This window comes from Argopecten irradians, chromosome 4 (assembly GCF_041381155.1).
Source record: "Argopecten irradians isolate NY chromosome 4, Ai_NY, whole genome shotgun sequence".
NCBI classification, from domain to species: domain Eukaryota; kingdom Metazoa; phylum Mollusca; class Bivalvia; order Pectinida; family Pectinidae; genus Argopecten; species Argopecten irradians.
Genome location: NC_091137.1, coordinates 39,267,730 through 39,284,030, shown reverse-complemented (window position 1 = coordinate 39,284,030; position 16,301 = coordinate 39,267,730). Strand labels below are relative to the sequence as shown.

General features: G+C 35.4%; 2 protein-coding genes and 1 long non-coding RNA gene across 4 annotated transcripts; all 3 read left to right on the top strand.

The window, feature by feature from the left end:
- The first annotated feature begins 1,313 nt into the window (after window positions 1–1,313).
- On the top strand, window positions 1,314–4,202 carry LOC138321610 (serine/arginine repetitive matrix protein 2-like). The gene is made up of 2 exons (XM_069265387.1): window positions 1,314–1,472; window positions 2,541–4,202. Exon 2 carries the CDS (start codon window positions 2,650–2,652, stop codon window positions 3,649–3,651), a length of 1,002 nt encoding a protein of 333 aa, XP_069121488.1. The 5' UTR covers window positions 1,314–1,472; window positions 2,541–2,649; the 3' UTR covers window positions 3,652–4,202.
- Window positions 4,203–6,423: 2,221 nt separating this feature from the next.
- Window positions 6,424–9,760, top strand: LOC138322509 (complement C1q-like protein 3). Of its 2 annotated transcripts, none has more exons than XM_069266532.1 (4): window positions 6,424–6,518; window positions 7,693–7,906; window positions 8,431–8,645; window positions 9,515–9,760. In XM_069266532.1, the coding sequence occupies exons 1-4, from the start codon at window positions 6,462–6,464 to the stop codon at window positions 9,695–9,697; spliced, it is 669 nt and encodes a 222-aa protein (XP_069122633.1). In that variant the 5' UTR covers window positions 6,424–6,461; the 3' UTR covers window positions 9,698–9,760. The 2 variants fall into 2 exon arrangements, with proteins under 2 accessions (XP_069122633.1, XP_069122632.1); XM_069266531.1 differs by having other exon boundaries at window positions 8,428–8,645.
- Window positions 9,761–11,427: 1,667 nt separating this feature from the next.
- Window positions 11,428–12,748, top strand: LOC138322508 (uncharacterized). The gene is made up of 2 exons (XR_011208412.1): window positions 11,428–11,568; window positions 12,553–12,748. It is a non-coding gene; the product is annotated as an uncharacterized lncRNA (long non-coding RNA).
- Window positions 12,749–16,301: the final 3,553 nt, after the last annotated feature.

Here is a 16,301-nt window from a genome sequence, read left to right as displayed (position 1 = left end):
ATAGTGGTTGACTGTTTGGCTTTGAATTTGGGCATGCTCTCTCTGTAATTTTCAAAGGAATTTTCTACAGGCCTGTGATTAGTCAGGTTTTTTCTCCTGAACTGCCTTCAGTTTTACTATGAGATAGTTCAGAGGTGGATATAACAACAGTGATATTAACCTTTGGAGTTTCAGGATGGTATAAACTAGGGCATTACTCTTGATCTGCATCTCCAAGTAGTCGGCTTTTAATAATAACATACTTTCAATTCGGGAAATAGTTAAAATTTATAAACAAAACATTACACAAGATTTCTGAAAAGACATTAGAACCAAATTGACAAGCGTCAGCTATGTCAGCCATACCTACCATACCATATCCAGGATGTAGTGTCAAGTGAAGATCTGGTGACAGAACTAGCTGTACCTGATATCACAAAAGGTATTATATCAGGTAGTGATGTCGTCGACCATAATAGTTCGCGGTAGTATTCATCAATCTGAAGTAAACTTTCAGCCAGAAGTTGACGTCACAAAAGTCATTATAACGAGTACAAACTCTAAAATCACGAAACGTGACTATTATTATTTCCTTTATTTCCTTCAATAATGAAGAGTTACAATAGATACACTATAGGGCGGTGATTTATGGAGCGAAATAAAAATGTGAGCACGTGGTTATTTTATACCAATATTTCACAAACCCAAAGAACATTTCAGAATTCAGATAAACTCGATCCCTCCAAAATTGGCTAAATCTCTCTGTAGATTTTGTTATAGTAAAAAATTAAAAATCCAATCGAAAGCAGCAGATTGTCAAATATACCACGAAATCATAGAAGAGAAATTTGTATAATTAAAGGAAATTGGTGATAAATTATCATCAGATTACTGTACATGTCTAGATACTGTAACCTGTTACGAAAAGCCTACATAAAGAAGCTTACCATAAATGTCTATACTTGTTATTGTAAGTCAAATATTGTTATTGTCGTCGCCATTAGATACTACTTAAAAAGTATGAAATAAATTTTCAGTTATGTTGGAATTGATATAATTAGAAAAATATTCTTTCAGTATATTTATCAAATAATAACTTCAAACAAAAATGTCCAGCATATTCAACCAAACCAATATGTAATGTCTATTGTACTGTAATATCATCTATACCTTTTGTCTACGAGAATAAATATTGTCATTGTCAAACGTTTAAAAACGTTCCGAAACGTTTGTTCTACGCCTCACTGGGTATTGCAAAATCTGGTGAAATATGTGATCGACGCATTAAAACGTACCGCCAACGTTTGTGTTAGTATATATATTTGTGTATCGACCTCCTTGTCGACAGTCTTGGGTAGTTTATTGTATGTGGTACATGTATATAGCACAGTCGTATGTTATGGTGATTTAACATGTAAATTGGACTATTTAAACTGATCTATACATGTAGTGTAACTTAAATTTACTGTGTACATGGAACTTTCCACTTTCAGGTGAGAAATATTTGATTACTATAGTAGGGGTATGTTTAGTCGCTCTTTGTTTATTTAGATATGATTAAGCACAATGTAACTCAGCAACGTATACGGATAGATATATACCTATGCATTGTATCTGTAAAATTAATCCTCAATATTAATTCAAATATAATGTACAATGTACAATGTCATGTACCTGGTATTTTACCTTACGCCCCCTTTAAAGGTGACTAATGATTCCATAATCTGAGGGATAAAATAAAGATACAACAAGAGATGATATCACAACTATGTTCAAATTTTCAATTTCAACAATATTTTATTGATATTATGTACATCAATAGGATTAAACATCGGGCTACGCCTATTTAAGTCCTCTCCAAAACTATGTTCAAAGCTCCTCAGATATGCTTGTGCAACTTATGACGATTACAGTAAACCTAGAACTGAACCAAATTAATATTTTACATACATATATAGTACAATACACCTTTATCTGTCAAAACAGCCGAGGCAGAAACGTGTTGATGATGGAAGGGACTACATGTAAAACTCGGAACAGAACAAAAAAGTGCAAAGGACTATGCTTTATGTAAATCAAGAATATTTATTTATCTATTGTTTTGTCGAAGAGGGGCTTATTTGATATTTTGTTTATTTTCAACTAAAATTGAATGTGGATAATGTGCATAGAATGGCCGAAGGAGACCTAACTTCGTTATTCAATTATCTCACAAATGTAAAAGGTATTGTAAGACATTTTCGAATTGTTGGACAATATATCAACTCTTATCTGTTTACAGATAAATCCAACACAGAAAGTTTGTTGTATGATAAGTTTATCATATCTATTTATAACAGTTTATCTCGCACTTGAAAAATTTTCAGGTTGATTTTTTTTCATAATTATTTTTCGATTAAACGTTTGCTTAATTAAACACCACTGTATTAATCTTAACTTAATACATACATCAACTATCAGAATACCAAAAGTCAAAGACGCTATGTATTCTTAGAGACTGTATTATACACTATTTGAAGGAAAACAATAAACTTTCACGTATTCAAATATCTCATTTGTAGGGAAATAAAGGAGTCCAACAAAGTGTTTTTAACACACAAAAAACCACGAGAAAATAAGGACTAACCAGATTCAGGAACTGACTGCTTACGAAACAGATCCTGCTTAACAATGGTAGAAATATACATAGATAGGAGTGCATCTCCACAGCAAGTCTGTAAGGTGGATGGCTCACCAACACTTGAAATCCATGGTCTGCTGAAAAGTGGTAGCACAAACAACTCACCATGCCGAGGAAGCCGCAGTAGAAGCATCTCACCGTGGCGACTGAACCGTAAAAGAAGCAACTCACAAAGACGAAGAAGCCATAGTAGAAGCAACTCGTCAAGGCGAAGGAGGCGTAGTAGAAGCTACTCGCCAAAGCGAAGCAACCGGAGTAGAAGTTACTCACAAAGGCGAAGGAGCCGTAGTAGAAGTTACTCACCAAGCCGAAGAAGCCGTAGTAGAAGCTATTCACCAAGCCGAAGAAGCCGTAGTAGAAGCTATTCACCAAGCCGAAGGAGCCGTAGCAGAAGTTATTCACCAAGCCGAAGGAGCCGTAGCAGAAGCTATTCACCAAGCCAAAGGAGCCGAACATATAGATATACAACTTGGCCAAGAATGAATTTTTACAACAGTGGAAGGGGTTATTGGTATCCACGAAAGAGGTTTTGGTTTCAGCGAAGGAGTAACTATTACTGGAACAGAGAGCGTAGTATTACCAGATCGCCTTATCGACCATGGGTTCGAAGAAGCAGATCTAGAAGTAGAAGTTTATCATGGCGACGTTCTCGTAGCAGAAGTTGGTCGAACCGTCGAAGGAGTTTCAGCCCATCATCTCGACGAAGCCGAAGTAGGAGTTTTTCCAGAAGTCGGAGTAGAAGTTGGTCAAAAAATCGAAGGAGTTGCACCCCATCATCTCTACGAAGCCGAAGTAGTAGTTTTTCCAGTAGTCGAAGCAGTTGTAGTCCATCACCGTGGAGAAGTGATTTGTCTTCTCTCGCAAGCAGTTGTGCTTCACCCGAGAGATGTCTCTGTACGAGGAACAGAACAGAGAGACGTAGACGCACTTCAACAGGCGAAATAATACAAGTGGATGTCGCCTGGGATCGAAGAGGTTGTCCTGTGCACTAACCCTTCTAAAAACACGTACAATGTACGTACAACCCACGTGTTATTTAAAGTTAATTTAGCTCAACATAGACAATGGAGCTGCTAATGTGATAATACATAGGCAAAACGTTTTCATGTGACCAATTAATAACTTATCAAGGGTGCCGATCAAATAACCATTGAAACATTGCCACATATGTGTGAATCGACAATCCGGCATATATTCTCTCCTGGATATAAAAATATATACTCTTAAAGAGTAGCTGGCAAAGAAAATGCTTTAAATCATTGTTATATGTGAAGGTCATCGCTAGCTACTATAAGTTATTTATCAAAATACGAATGCACGCTAAACATATTGTCTTGTTTTAGTGAATACATGTTATATCATTTTAAATTTGTATATGATGTAAATTGTAATATGTTGTACACGCACATGCATAACTGTATATAGCATGACTAAAAGTATTTGAAATAACAAGATTCATTTTATATTTTGGCATGAACTGTTACGAATGATAGTTTGATTTCTATGTATTTAGCACTTGTTTCCAATAAAGACATGTTAAATATAGAATACATACATTTGTATACTAATGAATGTATAAGTCATATACGAAACGAAATGCATTAATGATTTACAGTGTTTTACAAAACAAAATACAAAATACTTAGGTTTAAATCAACCATTTACATGTATATGAGGTAATACGCTTCTTATTTAGTAAATATCACCAGCGATATGTTTTCCTATGTCTAAACAGTGAACGTTACAAAAGGTTAAAGAAAAAGCCTAAGAAATATCACACAAAATTTTGCACAAAATGAATACCGATTTAAGATAATAAAATCCTAAATACTTTAAACATATTTACATTCAATTAGAATTAGTGCTGCAATAGTTTTACAACGAAAAGTATAATTAGTGCAATAGAGTAACATTCAAAATATATAATGATAATAACAATCTACAGAATGTAAACCAAAATCTTGCTGTAGCATATTAATATCTGATGAGCTTAGCACAAAGTAATGAGTATTAAAGATGCTCCACCGCTGACGATTGGTATTTTTTCACTATCAAAAACAGGAGCAGACGATTTAGTAGTTTTCTTCAGTTACAAAAGTTACTTTATACCATTACCACCATTGAAAAGTTTGAGCTTGAAATTTTACTTCAATTTGAAAATATAAAAAATAATCAATTGCATCCCGAAAAAAATCCGTGGCACTAAATCCTATATGGAATGAATTACAAATTGCGAATGCATCAAAGGCAAAATAAATTATCTTATATTATTTTTTGTGTTAATTAGACATATAAATACAAGATTAAACACCAATTATTGTTCTAATGATGAATGCCATTTATGCGCTATCGGCGGTGGAGTACCTTAAAAAAGCAGGCTTAAAACCTTTAAGCAAGATCAAATGTCTAAAAAAATAGAATGAATATTATTGGAACAGGTTTACCGCGGATGACCTATGTGTATTTTCAACGAGATCTTGATGTCAAACTCTTACCCAATGTCTGAATCAACCTGCATTTCGTGGAGTCGACATAACCACTTTGGCCCTGCAGGTAGGGCGTTACAATTGTACCTGCTGCTCCTATTGCATGATCGTAAAAGGCGACTGAATTTATTATCTTATCTTTTCTCTTCTTCCTAACTGACTTTATCTTTCCTAATGCCTCCCTTGGCACCGCCTCACTTTTGACCTTGAGTTGAGCGTTCGCCCCTGTGAGGAAGGTTCTGTGTTCTGTCCCCTGGCCGAGACACACCAAAGTCTATAAAAGTGGTAGTTTCTGCTCCTGCTTAGCGCTCAGTATTCAGGGAGTGGGACGACTGGTTCGCCCGTTGTCAGTATAATGTGACCGGGTGGGGTGTGTTGCTTGGTGTCTTCGGCGGCATGCGTCAGTGATATAGCACTATAAAAAGGGCAACAGTTCCACTATACAAGAAGACACTACATGAATATACTGCAGTTTCCCAAAACACGCACCTCTCACAACATACACGAAACACACAGCATACATAGGAGGCCGTCCTTACATGACCATAGCTGTTAATAGGACGTTAATTAATCAAACAAACAAACACATAACCACTTGGCTGAAAGTGTGATGATGGAGACTTAGAGAAACAACCAACACATTTATATACATTGTATCAAAATAAGCAGTGAAATACAGGAATGCAACAATCTAGAAATGGAAATAACGCATTTAGGTAATTCATAAGAGATTATCATACAACTTAATCACATGCAACTATGCAAAAGTTCTTTAATGAAGATTGATTCTGCGTTCGACATATCCATTCGATTTCGGTATTTTTTCTATTTGAATTAATCAAACTATATCGTGCCGCAATTACAATTCTATGAAGGAATGACAGGAAATTACTTACACTATTGAAAAATTTGGCTAGATCACACATTTGAAAACATGAATCAGTATCAAAATTGGTTTGATAACTTAATTTAAGTACTTTCGCTATGGCATATAACGAGATGACTTTTTTTTTTTGGGGGGGGAGGAGGGCAATGTAATTAAGATACAAATCTCCATTATACAATATGTTGTGGTTATGGAGTTGTGTATAATGGTAATCTGTATTTGAATTACATTGAGACATTTTAACTGCGACTAAACAAAACAATTATATAACGTTCGGTATATAGAAGCAGCTGAGAACTGGCAAAACAAAACAAACAAACAAACATAACCTTCAGCTTGTCCTATTGAACAAAATAGTAAATTGATAGTAGTGTTTACATTCGTTATCTATGGCCCGATGTCAAATATTTAGCGAGGCTGGCGGGACAACATGGGTATTGAAAACAGACATATTCTTCTTCTATTTTCCATTTCAGCAATATTTGAGGTAAGAACCCGTTATAATGTGACCATACTCAATATCCAAAGACACCCCATACCACACTTTTGGACTGGGAGCCGATTGTTTACTGTACTTTCGTTTTCGCATTACTTATTAGTAACACATGTAGTCTGTATAATACATTTGTGTTTTGTCCATCCCTATCCAACTAAAGGAAATCAAATCATGTCGATGGAGACAATAGAAACACTTTAACGAGAGGAATGTCAGTAGAAACGCCTTGTAACAGTCACCATTAAGTATTTTAAGTTTTTTTTTAATTTGGACCATGTTTATGTTCTCATGAAATTATTCCTTAGTGGTAATTGTTTGAAGGCGTTTCTATTTCTGTTTGTTCCAACCACACGATTTAATTTTATTTCATGAAGATACAATCTTATGTGGTGGGGTTATTGCATTCATATCAGAAATCAGCGTTAATCACATCAAAATATATCCGTGATGTCGTTTTATGAGGTTAGTTTTCTAAATGCAGATAATACTGACAGAAAAGGAGAGAGAAAATGAAAGAAAATGTGAAATATAAAAATAGAATTTATTTATATGGACAAAAATATGTTATATTGATAATCAGTAAATAATGCATTAATGAAGTCTATATCACAATAAGTTTCCATATATATATATAAGTTTACATGAAGGATAGGGGTACATGCATTTTTCGTCGTGGGATAACGATATATGGTCAAACCCAAGGGTTTTATCACATGACCGCAGACGGATCCATCCATCCATCATGGCTACATATAAAATTTTGCCTATTGTTCTCATCTAACTCGCTATTTTTGTGCCTAATTTATACAATGATTGCATTGATTGACAAGATGCACACGTAAAATTCTATAAAAAAAATATTTGTTTTGGTCTTGTTGTTACGATAACGAACAAACTGTTCGATTCGCGATTTTAACTGTTTTCGTATTCAAATCAATGCAAATATTTTGAGATATCCCTTCCCTCCCTTTTGTTGTTTTATTTGAGTTACCATAGACTCCAGTCCTATTGATTTGCGAAATAAACCGTTCAATGTTTGTTGGCACTGCTTTCCCCTTTCCTATAGACCAAGTGATTTAGTTAAAGCAGACGATGATTTTGAGAACTAATGTTATGTCATTATGTCAGAGACCTAACACTGGACACGATTGATTGTATATACTAGGTGGTGTTATGGACAGCTGCTCTACGGGGCTTTTCAGGCTGCAACAGCAGAGGTGTTGACGATCCCCAATGTTGTAACCAAATACCAGGTGCTGACGAACAAGTCGGGAACATGGTCAAGTCACTGATGGGGACAAACCAGAATCTGACCAGGCTCCAAGCGCAAGTGAAAAGTCTCCAAACACAAACCGGAAACATGGCAGCATTCATGACGAGTATTCATGTTTTACATTAAAGTTTTTTTTCGGTTCAAACTATTATTTGGCTTCAGTATTATTTGATTTGAAGGTTTATTCTCATGAAATACAAACACCATAAAAACCCTCATACATTTAACCACGTGTTATTGGTTTTTTATGTTTGGTTAGGGGATTTTTTGCGTTTAGATTTTGTTATCACTATTGAAAGATGTATTTCGTCTGGTGGCTGCATAGTGTTCATCCGTATTAGGGCATATATACTAGTACTGTATATGGGAACTTTCAGGGAATCTAAACATTGGGCACATTACTTGTCATTGTAATCTCTGTTTGAACTCGGGAGTGCGGTCTATACTCAAGTGCGACTTATATGTGGAAAAATCTATATATGCAAATTTGTTAGAAACAACATTGTCATTTCAGATAGGCCTGTCGTCCGATGCGCGAGTTATAGGTCTATTGTTCTGGATTGAGCTTTTCCAATCTTTGAATATGGTAAAGGAAACTTCCAATGAGTAGATCGATGATTGTTTCAGAAGAAGTTCCAATCTGCACTTTCTATGCGTTACTAAACGAGAGCACCGTACCAGGACACATTAACCAGTCAGTACCATTCGACCAGGTGGTGGCGAATGTGGGGGCCAGCTACAACAACGACACGGGTGTATTTACAGCAAACACATCGGGAATCTATAAGTTCACATGGTCCATCGAAACTACCTATGAAAACTACATTTTTTCTGACCTTATGCATGTAAGTGATATTTATAATTAGCATGTTAATGATTATCTATACCAATAGGAAGGGTGTTCAAAGTGAACATGCTACTCATTTTTTTTACGATCAGTTTACAAAGAGAACAACATTTGCAATCTTATTTTTTTTTAGTTTTCTATGACACTAGCTATATTCACGTTTGGTCTTGCCTCGAATGTTCGCCCCTGTGATTGAAAGCATTGAATGCTGTCCCCTGGCCGAGGCACATCGCAGTCTGTAAGAAGGGTTGTTTCATCGTTGAGAGAGCACTTTAGAATTGGCAACACGGACATGCCGCAATCTCCGTAGACACAAGTGTGGTGCTATGCACGCAACACATTACATATAGAGGAGATCGTCCTTCACTGACCCTACTATCAACATGACATTAAAGTGAACAGTCGGGCAAGGATGGCTAAAGTCGGAAAAAATGGTGTGAATGTATCCAGTATAATTTCTTATGGAATAGAAAAATAAACTTTCTCTTCAAAATCTGTCTGCGCACGTAGAAATTAATTTAAAGTATAGGAATCCTAAAACGTCCTCCCGGCTGACTATGCTCGTGGTTACATTTCCACGCAGCCTCGCTTTCAATGTTTTCACCTTTTCTTTATTTCAATGGTCAGAACTGGGAAACGTAAGCAGACCTTGACCGTCGCATTAATATGTGAGAACTTTTGGAAGGCCAATGAACGCATTTAGACTGGTTTTCTTTGTCCGACTATTCACTTTAAGCATAATCAACCAACCAAATTATTAAAAAAAATATGAATTTCTTTAAAGTGAATCTATTATTATAGTCATGGTAATATTTCATGTATCAAGATTATTCGAAAAGTCTAAGAGATTGCGTTGATTTCTTTCAGAATAATATAACGGCCGGAAGTAGCCTGACAGGGGACAAAGTCTACAACAGCGTGACTTCCGGTTTTGCTGTTCTTTTTCTGAATGAAGAAGATTCAGTATGGGTCAGAATAGCAGAAAGTTCACCGAACGCTGTGATTCAAAGTCCTATGACTACATTTTCTGGTTTTCTTATATCAAAATGAATATAATATCTGTATATGATCATAAAATAATGAACAGCTAATAAAGTTATACATTAAGATTGACTGATTTTATGTTGATTTTTTCCAAAACTTATTTGCATAAATACAAATAGGATTAGACACAAGTTTTAAATTGGTTATCTGTCTTCTCCTGTAAAACATATACATTAAATACATATATCAACAAGTATAAGGCAAGACGTTGCTACATGATGGTTCATTATTCACAATGTACAATATACACATATATGTATGTATATTTCTGTACCCACATGTCTGCCCTGCATGTAGCGCGTTATAGAATGGTACCTGTTGCCCCCATTGCATGATGTGAAGGCCATTAAATTTGGAAAATTATATTTTCTATGTTTCCTAAATGAATTACTTCCTCTTAACGTGTCAATGACACCGCCCCACTTTTTGCCATGATTTGAGCGCTCCTGTGGGGAAGGCTTAATGGGAATGGGACGACTGTGACAGGTTAGGGTATGTTTTTTCTCTTTATCTCTGGCGGCATGCTGCAGCAAGACAATACTATAAAAAGGACAAATATTCTGCTATTACAAATTGACACAAGATGGACTTACTAGAGTCTTCCAAAACACGCACCATGCACTTCACACACACAACACACTGCATGCTGCACGGGAGGCCGTCCTTAAATTGCCTATATCATGGTTGCCATTCCATGTCACCATATGATGTATTAATCACAAGTAATATTGTCAAGATCCACATGCAGTACTTAACATCAATTATAAGTTTTAAATGGTTTAATCTAGGTAGCCACGATATTATGATAAAGATTTTGTTACCTTTTACGATCATGCAGTGGGGTACTAGCCTACCTTCAGTGAAGCTTTTGCTTGCGATTCTCTCATAAGACAAATTATAATAATTTTAACCCTGCTTTAGACATGGGAAAAAAGAGGATGCTTAGCCCTTTGTGATAGACGATGCCATTCACTGAACTTGACCTAATTTATCCCAGTCATTCATCACATGTGACCCGAGAATCAATTCAACCAGGGCAGGTAAAGATCAAAGTGCATCAATTTCATATACATGTATTACATGTATATAACCAAATGAAATACCACATATTGTTATCAGTTTAGGTACGTTGTGATATATTTGTATTTAACACCTTCCTCGCTAGTTGGAGATTATTGAGAAAATTCATTTTCACTTTTTGAAAACAAAGCTAAATATGATTGAATGTTACAATCCAGGAACTAGATAATTAGAGTATACATTAATGCCCATCATTACTAAACACACATAATCATTTCTAACTTCAACAACGAAACGAAGTCAAAGTAGTACGAAAGCTGTTAGGTTTCAAGTATGAGAAAAATCCTAAAATACTATTGAAGATGAACAAGAAGAACACAATTAATTAATTATGTAGATTACACCGTTATAGCCGCTTATTTACGCGGATCCAAATTTTCGCGGTTTGAAGTAAAAAATGAGAAAATAAAATTTTAGCGGTTTTAAATTGTTGCTATCTGATATCAAAGGTATATAAATATGATTCTCGATATTTCGCGGATAGAATTTACGCGATCAAAGCAATGTCACGCGAAATCGCAAAAAAATCATACTCGTGACAATGACCGGCTATGCGGTATTTTTTAAAGCTTATCCACCATCATGTATAAAGATTTGATAACATATTCATCTAGAGATTGAAGTTTGATATGAACCCAAACAAGAGATAGCTGGGCTCTAGATGACGTAAACATACTCGTTGATCAGACTTTATCTAAAAGGTCTGGATTTTGAACATTCAACGAAACAAGATGACTAACATGGATATCGAAAGCAGACACATTATATTATTTTTCTCTTTTTTAACAATTTCCCAGGTAAGTTTGTTTTTGTGTGACTTTCGTTTTGTAAACACTGTACACTGGAAGTCTGTACCATAAATGTGGAAGTGAGAAAAATATCGGATGATAAAGTGGAACGAATTTGCATGCTTTAATATTGTTTGTTTATTTTAAAAAGACTTGAGCTGGTAAAACTTTCGATTACAGATGAGAGTTCTTTTTTTTCTAAAATGAAATACCTTATAGTGATATTACATTATATTCGTGTATAAAATTATAGGCAATCCTTGAAATGTGCATTGAAACATGAAACACAAACTCACAATGTGTACATTATTAATTACTACTAAATCGTTCATTCAGGTCAGTTCGTAACTGGTGCTGATTGCGACCTTGTCATAGGGCTGTTTTCTTATCATTAATGCCTTCTCTTTCTTTTCTTGTTTTTAGTTGGTTAATATTATCTAACGTTTCCCAAGGTCATTTTAAGGATGGTCTCCCTTGTATGTGAAGTATTGTGTCTGGTGAGTTCGTGGGTGTTCGAGACTGCGGTAATCTTTAATAATTCTTTAATATTTTATAGTGCAATCTCACTGAAGCATCCAGCCAAAGATATCAAATAGCATATCCAATCTAGTCACATTATACTGACAATAGGCCAACCAGTCGCTTCATATCATTTGTGATAAACAGAATTAGAAACTACCTCTTTTATAGACTTTAGTGTCGGAGCATTCCTCAAACGGATGAATGTTCAATCCAAACCGAACATTAGGTCAGTATCATCACTGGGAAGATGACAGACAGTTATAAGAAGCGAAAAAAGTCCCAAATTCAGTCGCCTTCTGTGATCATTGCGAGGGCACCATGTACCTTTTTAACTTCCTGCAGGGTAACAATGCAACCAGTAAAACATTGCATTGAATAACTGCCAATATCAAAGTAAGTATACATGGTATTCATGATCATTAACGAAAGAAAACACTTAGGCTTATTTATAGAAGTTTCTTCTTTCCATAGATATTATTGGGAACAGTTATTCTTCGACATTCCGTGGGAACCTCGGATTGTTGTAGTATGATACAGGATATTTACGACCTTGCGGAAGATGTATCGAAATCCTTGACCGAGACTAATCAGAATCTGACCACTGTCCAGAAGGACGTCAACAGCACACGGGCAGTCCTCGGGAAAGTATCTGCAGAAATAGCAGCCGGTATATCGAATAAGTTTGTATATTTATAATTGTTCAGATGATGATTCAGAGTTCCATAACATAGCTAACCAGGAAGTTATTTTGAGAAATTTACAAGCAGCTCAACAAATTACGTGTCAACAGTAAGACCTACGTATACATGTACATGTTTTACTGTAGTTAACGACTAGTTAACAATGATGCGAACATTTGATCAAGTTGGTGCTTTCAGTGATTTTATATGTACAAAATAGCATTATATTTACTGTGAACATGAATCCTAACGACAATATTCAAATCGACAAAACAAATATACACAAATTATATTAGAACGAATATACGTACCCGACCTACTATACCTTTCGGCCGGGTACGAATTGGTCCCTATGTGTCGGAGTGGAGCACTGCCTCCGAAAATCACTCGGGCATCGTTTTCTGCTTTTTTGTAGGTTTCCAATTATCCAATTATTTTATGCGTATACATGCATTTACATATTATTTTTGTCCAAAACAAACATAACTACCATTCTTAATATCTACCGTACCGCTCACAAGACGTCATATTCACAATTTGTGGACACATCAGGACTTGCCGTATAAATTCCCTTCAGAAAGACCTTCATATGTATAGACTTATTAACGAGCTCGAGGCGACCTATTTTATATTTTCACGTTAAAAGATATTTACAGGTAAAATATTTATTTTACCTGTAGTTGAATGTTTTTCGCGGTGATTTCTTTTTTTTGCAAATTCTTTCATCCGCGAAAAACTCAAAACAATCGCTCTACAATAAAGTTGGTTTATAAAATTTAAATATGGATCCTAATAGGTAAAAGTACGAATATAAACGTTGTTAATCTGTAATCTCCCTGAATCGTATGCTATATATGTATTGTTAACTTATAATGAAAATAACCGTCGTTTTTTGTTTTAGAAAACATCACCATCAGTTTGTTTTATGTTTCAGAAAACATCATAAACAGTTCGTTTTATGTTTCAGAAAACATCACCATCAGTTCGTTTTATATTTCAGAAAACATCACCATCAGTCCTTTTCATATTTCCGAAAACATCACCATCAGTTTGTTTTATGTTTCAGAAAACATCATAAACAGTTCGTTTTATGTTTCAGAAAACATCACCATCAGTCCTTTTTATATTTCCGAAAACATCACCATCAGTTCGTTTTATGTTTCAGAAAAACATCACCATCAGTTCGTTTTATATTTCAGAAACATCACCATCAGTTCGTTTTATATTTCAGAAAACATCAACATCAGTTGTTTTATGTTTCAGAAAACATAACCATCAGTTCGTTTTGTGTTTCAGAAAACATCACATAAGTTCGTTTTATGTTTCAGAAAACATCAGCATCAGTTTGTTTTATGTTTCAGAAAACATCATAAACAGTTCGTTTTATGTTCAGAAACATCAGTTCGTTTTATTTCAGAAAACATCAATCAGTTCCAGAAACATCACATCACGTTTTATTTTCAGTTTTCGTTTTATGTGTTTGTGTTTCAGAAACATACACATTCGTTTGTGTTCATCACCATAAGTTCGTTTTATGTTTCAGAAAACATCAGCATCAGTCGTTAATGTTTCAGAAAACATCACGTCAGTTCGTTTTATGTTTCAGAAAACAAACAATCACTTCGTTTTATGTGGTGCCGAATATGACGTCAAACCGTGCCCTATCAACCTGTAAGATTTGACAAAGTGTTGGTCAATGTCGGTGGTAATTTCAAAGGTGCCAAATGCAAATTTTATGCCGACAGATCGGGAGTGTATACATTTACCTGGTCTATAGAGACTACGTACGGGAACTACATCTTCTCAGAGCTCATCTATGTAAGTATTACCTAGGACATTGTAAACCCATGGACCCTTCTTACAAGAGATACATCCTATGCTACACTCTGTCTTTCTCTATACAGTTTATTTATAAGGTCAGACGATCCCATGGAAGTCTGGTGGACTTGTTACTTGGGGTATCCCGATATTTTACCACTAATTTGATCGAGTTTAAACCTGTTTTCATGAAGTTTTACTGCAGTACTTACAGTATAGGTCAATGATTTTATTCCTGGTTCACCGGCTTTCATTCTTAAAGGTAGATTTTGACCAGCCTAGTAAATTTTAATTTCGTTATCATTATATTTCATTGGGCTTATCCTACCTATAAAATAATTTAACATCGACATATAAAATTTCTACATCACATATACATGTATATGTACTTTTACAAATGATAAACCTGAGTCTATGTTTTTATTTTCCGTCAGGATGACTTTTTTGTCTCTTTTTTGTCCTCCTCATCAGGATGACTTTGTGACCTGTGTTTTTGTTTTCCGTTAGGATGACTTTGTAACCTGTTGTTTTTGTTTTCCGTTAGGATGACTTTGTTTGTGTTTTTGTTTTCCGTTAGGATGACTTTGTAACCTGTGTTTTTGTTTTCCGTTAGGATGACTTTGTAACCTGTGTTTTTGTTTTCCGTTAGGATGACTTTGTGACCTGTGTTTTTGTTTTCCGTTAGGATGACTTTGTGACCTGTGTTTTTGTTTTCCGTTAGGATGACTTTGTGACCTGTGTTTTTGTTTTCCGTTAGGATGACTTTGTGACCTGTGTTTTTGTTTTCCGTTAGGATGACTTTGTGACCTGTGTTTTTGTTTTCCGTTAGGATGACTTTGTGACCTGTGTTTTTGTTTTCCGTTAGGATGACTTTGTGACCTGTGTTTTTGTTTTCCGTTAGGATGACTTTGTAACCTGTGTTTTTGTTTTCCGTTAGGATGACTTTGTGACCTGTGTTTTTGTTTTCCGTTAGGATGACTTTGTGACCTGTGTTTTTGTTTTCCGTTAGGATGACTTTGTAACCTGTGTTTTTGTCCTCCGTTAGGATGACTTTGTAACCTGTGTTTTTGTTTTCCGTAAGGATGACTTTGTAACCTGTGTTTTTGTTTTCCGTAAGGATGACTTTGTAACCTGTGTTTTTGTTTTCCGTTAGGATGACTTTGTGACCTGTGTTTTTGTTTTCCGTAAGGATGACTTTGTGACCTGTGTTTTTGTTTTCCGTTAGGATGACTTTGTAACCTGTGTTTTTGTTTTCCGTTAGGATGACTTTGTAACCTGTGTTTTTGTTTTCCGTTAGGATGACTTTGTGACCTGTGTTTTTGTTTTCCGTTAGGATGACTTTGTGACCTGTGTTTTTGTTTTCCGTTAGGATGACTTTGTGACCTGTGTTTTTGTTTTCCGTTAGGATGACTTTGTGACCTGTGTTTTTGTTTTCCGTTAGGATGACTTTGTGACCTGTGTTTTTGTTTTCCGTTAGGATGACTTTGTGACCTGTGTTTTTGTTTTCCGTTAGGATGACTTTTGTGACCTGTGTTTTTTGTTTTCCGTTAGGATGACTTTGTGACCTGTGTTTTTGTTTTCCGTTAGGATGACTTTGTGACCTGTGTTTTTGTTTTCCGTTAGGATGACTTTGTAACCTGTGTTTTTGTTTTCCGTTAGGATGACTTTGTGACCTGTGTTTTTGTTTTCCGTTAGGATGACTTTGTAACCTGTGTTTTTGTT

What these genes read in the sequence shown, in the direction of transcription:
- LOC138321610 (XM_069265387.1), top strand. Translation starts at nt 2,650, where the DNA reads ATGGTAGAAATATACATAGATAGGAGTGCATCTCCACAGCAAGTCTGT.
- LOC138322509 (XM_069266531.1), top strand. Translation starts at nt 6,462, where the DNA reads ATGGGTATTGAAAACAGACATATTCTTCTTCTATTTTCCATTTCAGCA. An exon ending in CCATTTCAGCAATATTTGAG is followed by an intron (nt 6,519 to 7,692) that starts GTAAGAACCCGT and finishes TGTATATACTAG; the next exon opens with GTGGTGTTATGGACAGCTGC. An exon ending in CATGGCAGCATTCATGACGA is followed by an intron (nt 7,907 to 8,427) that starts GTATTCATGTTT and finishes TGATTGTTTCAG; the next exon opens with AAGAAGTTCCAATCTGCACT.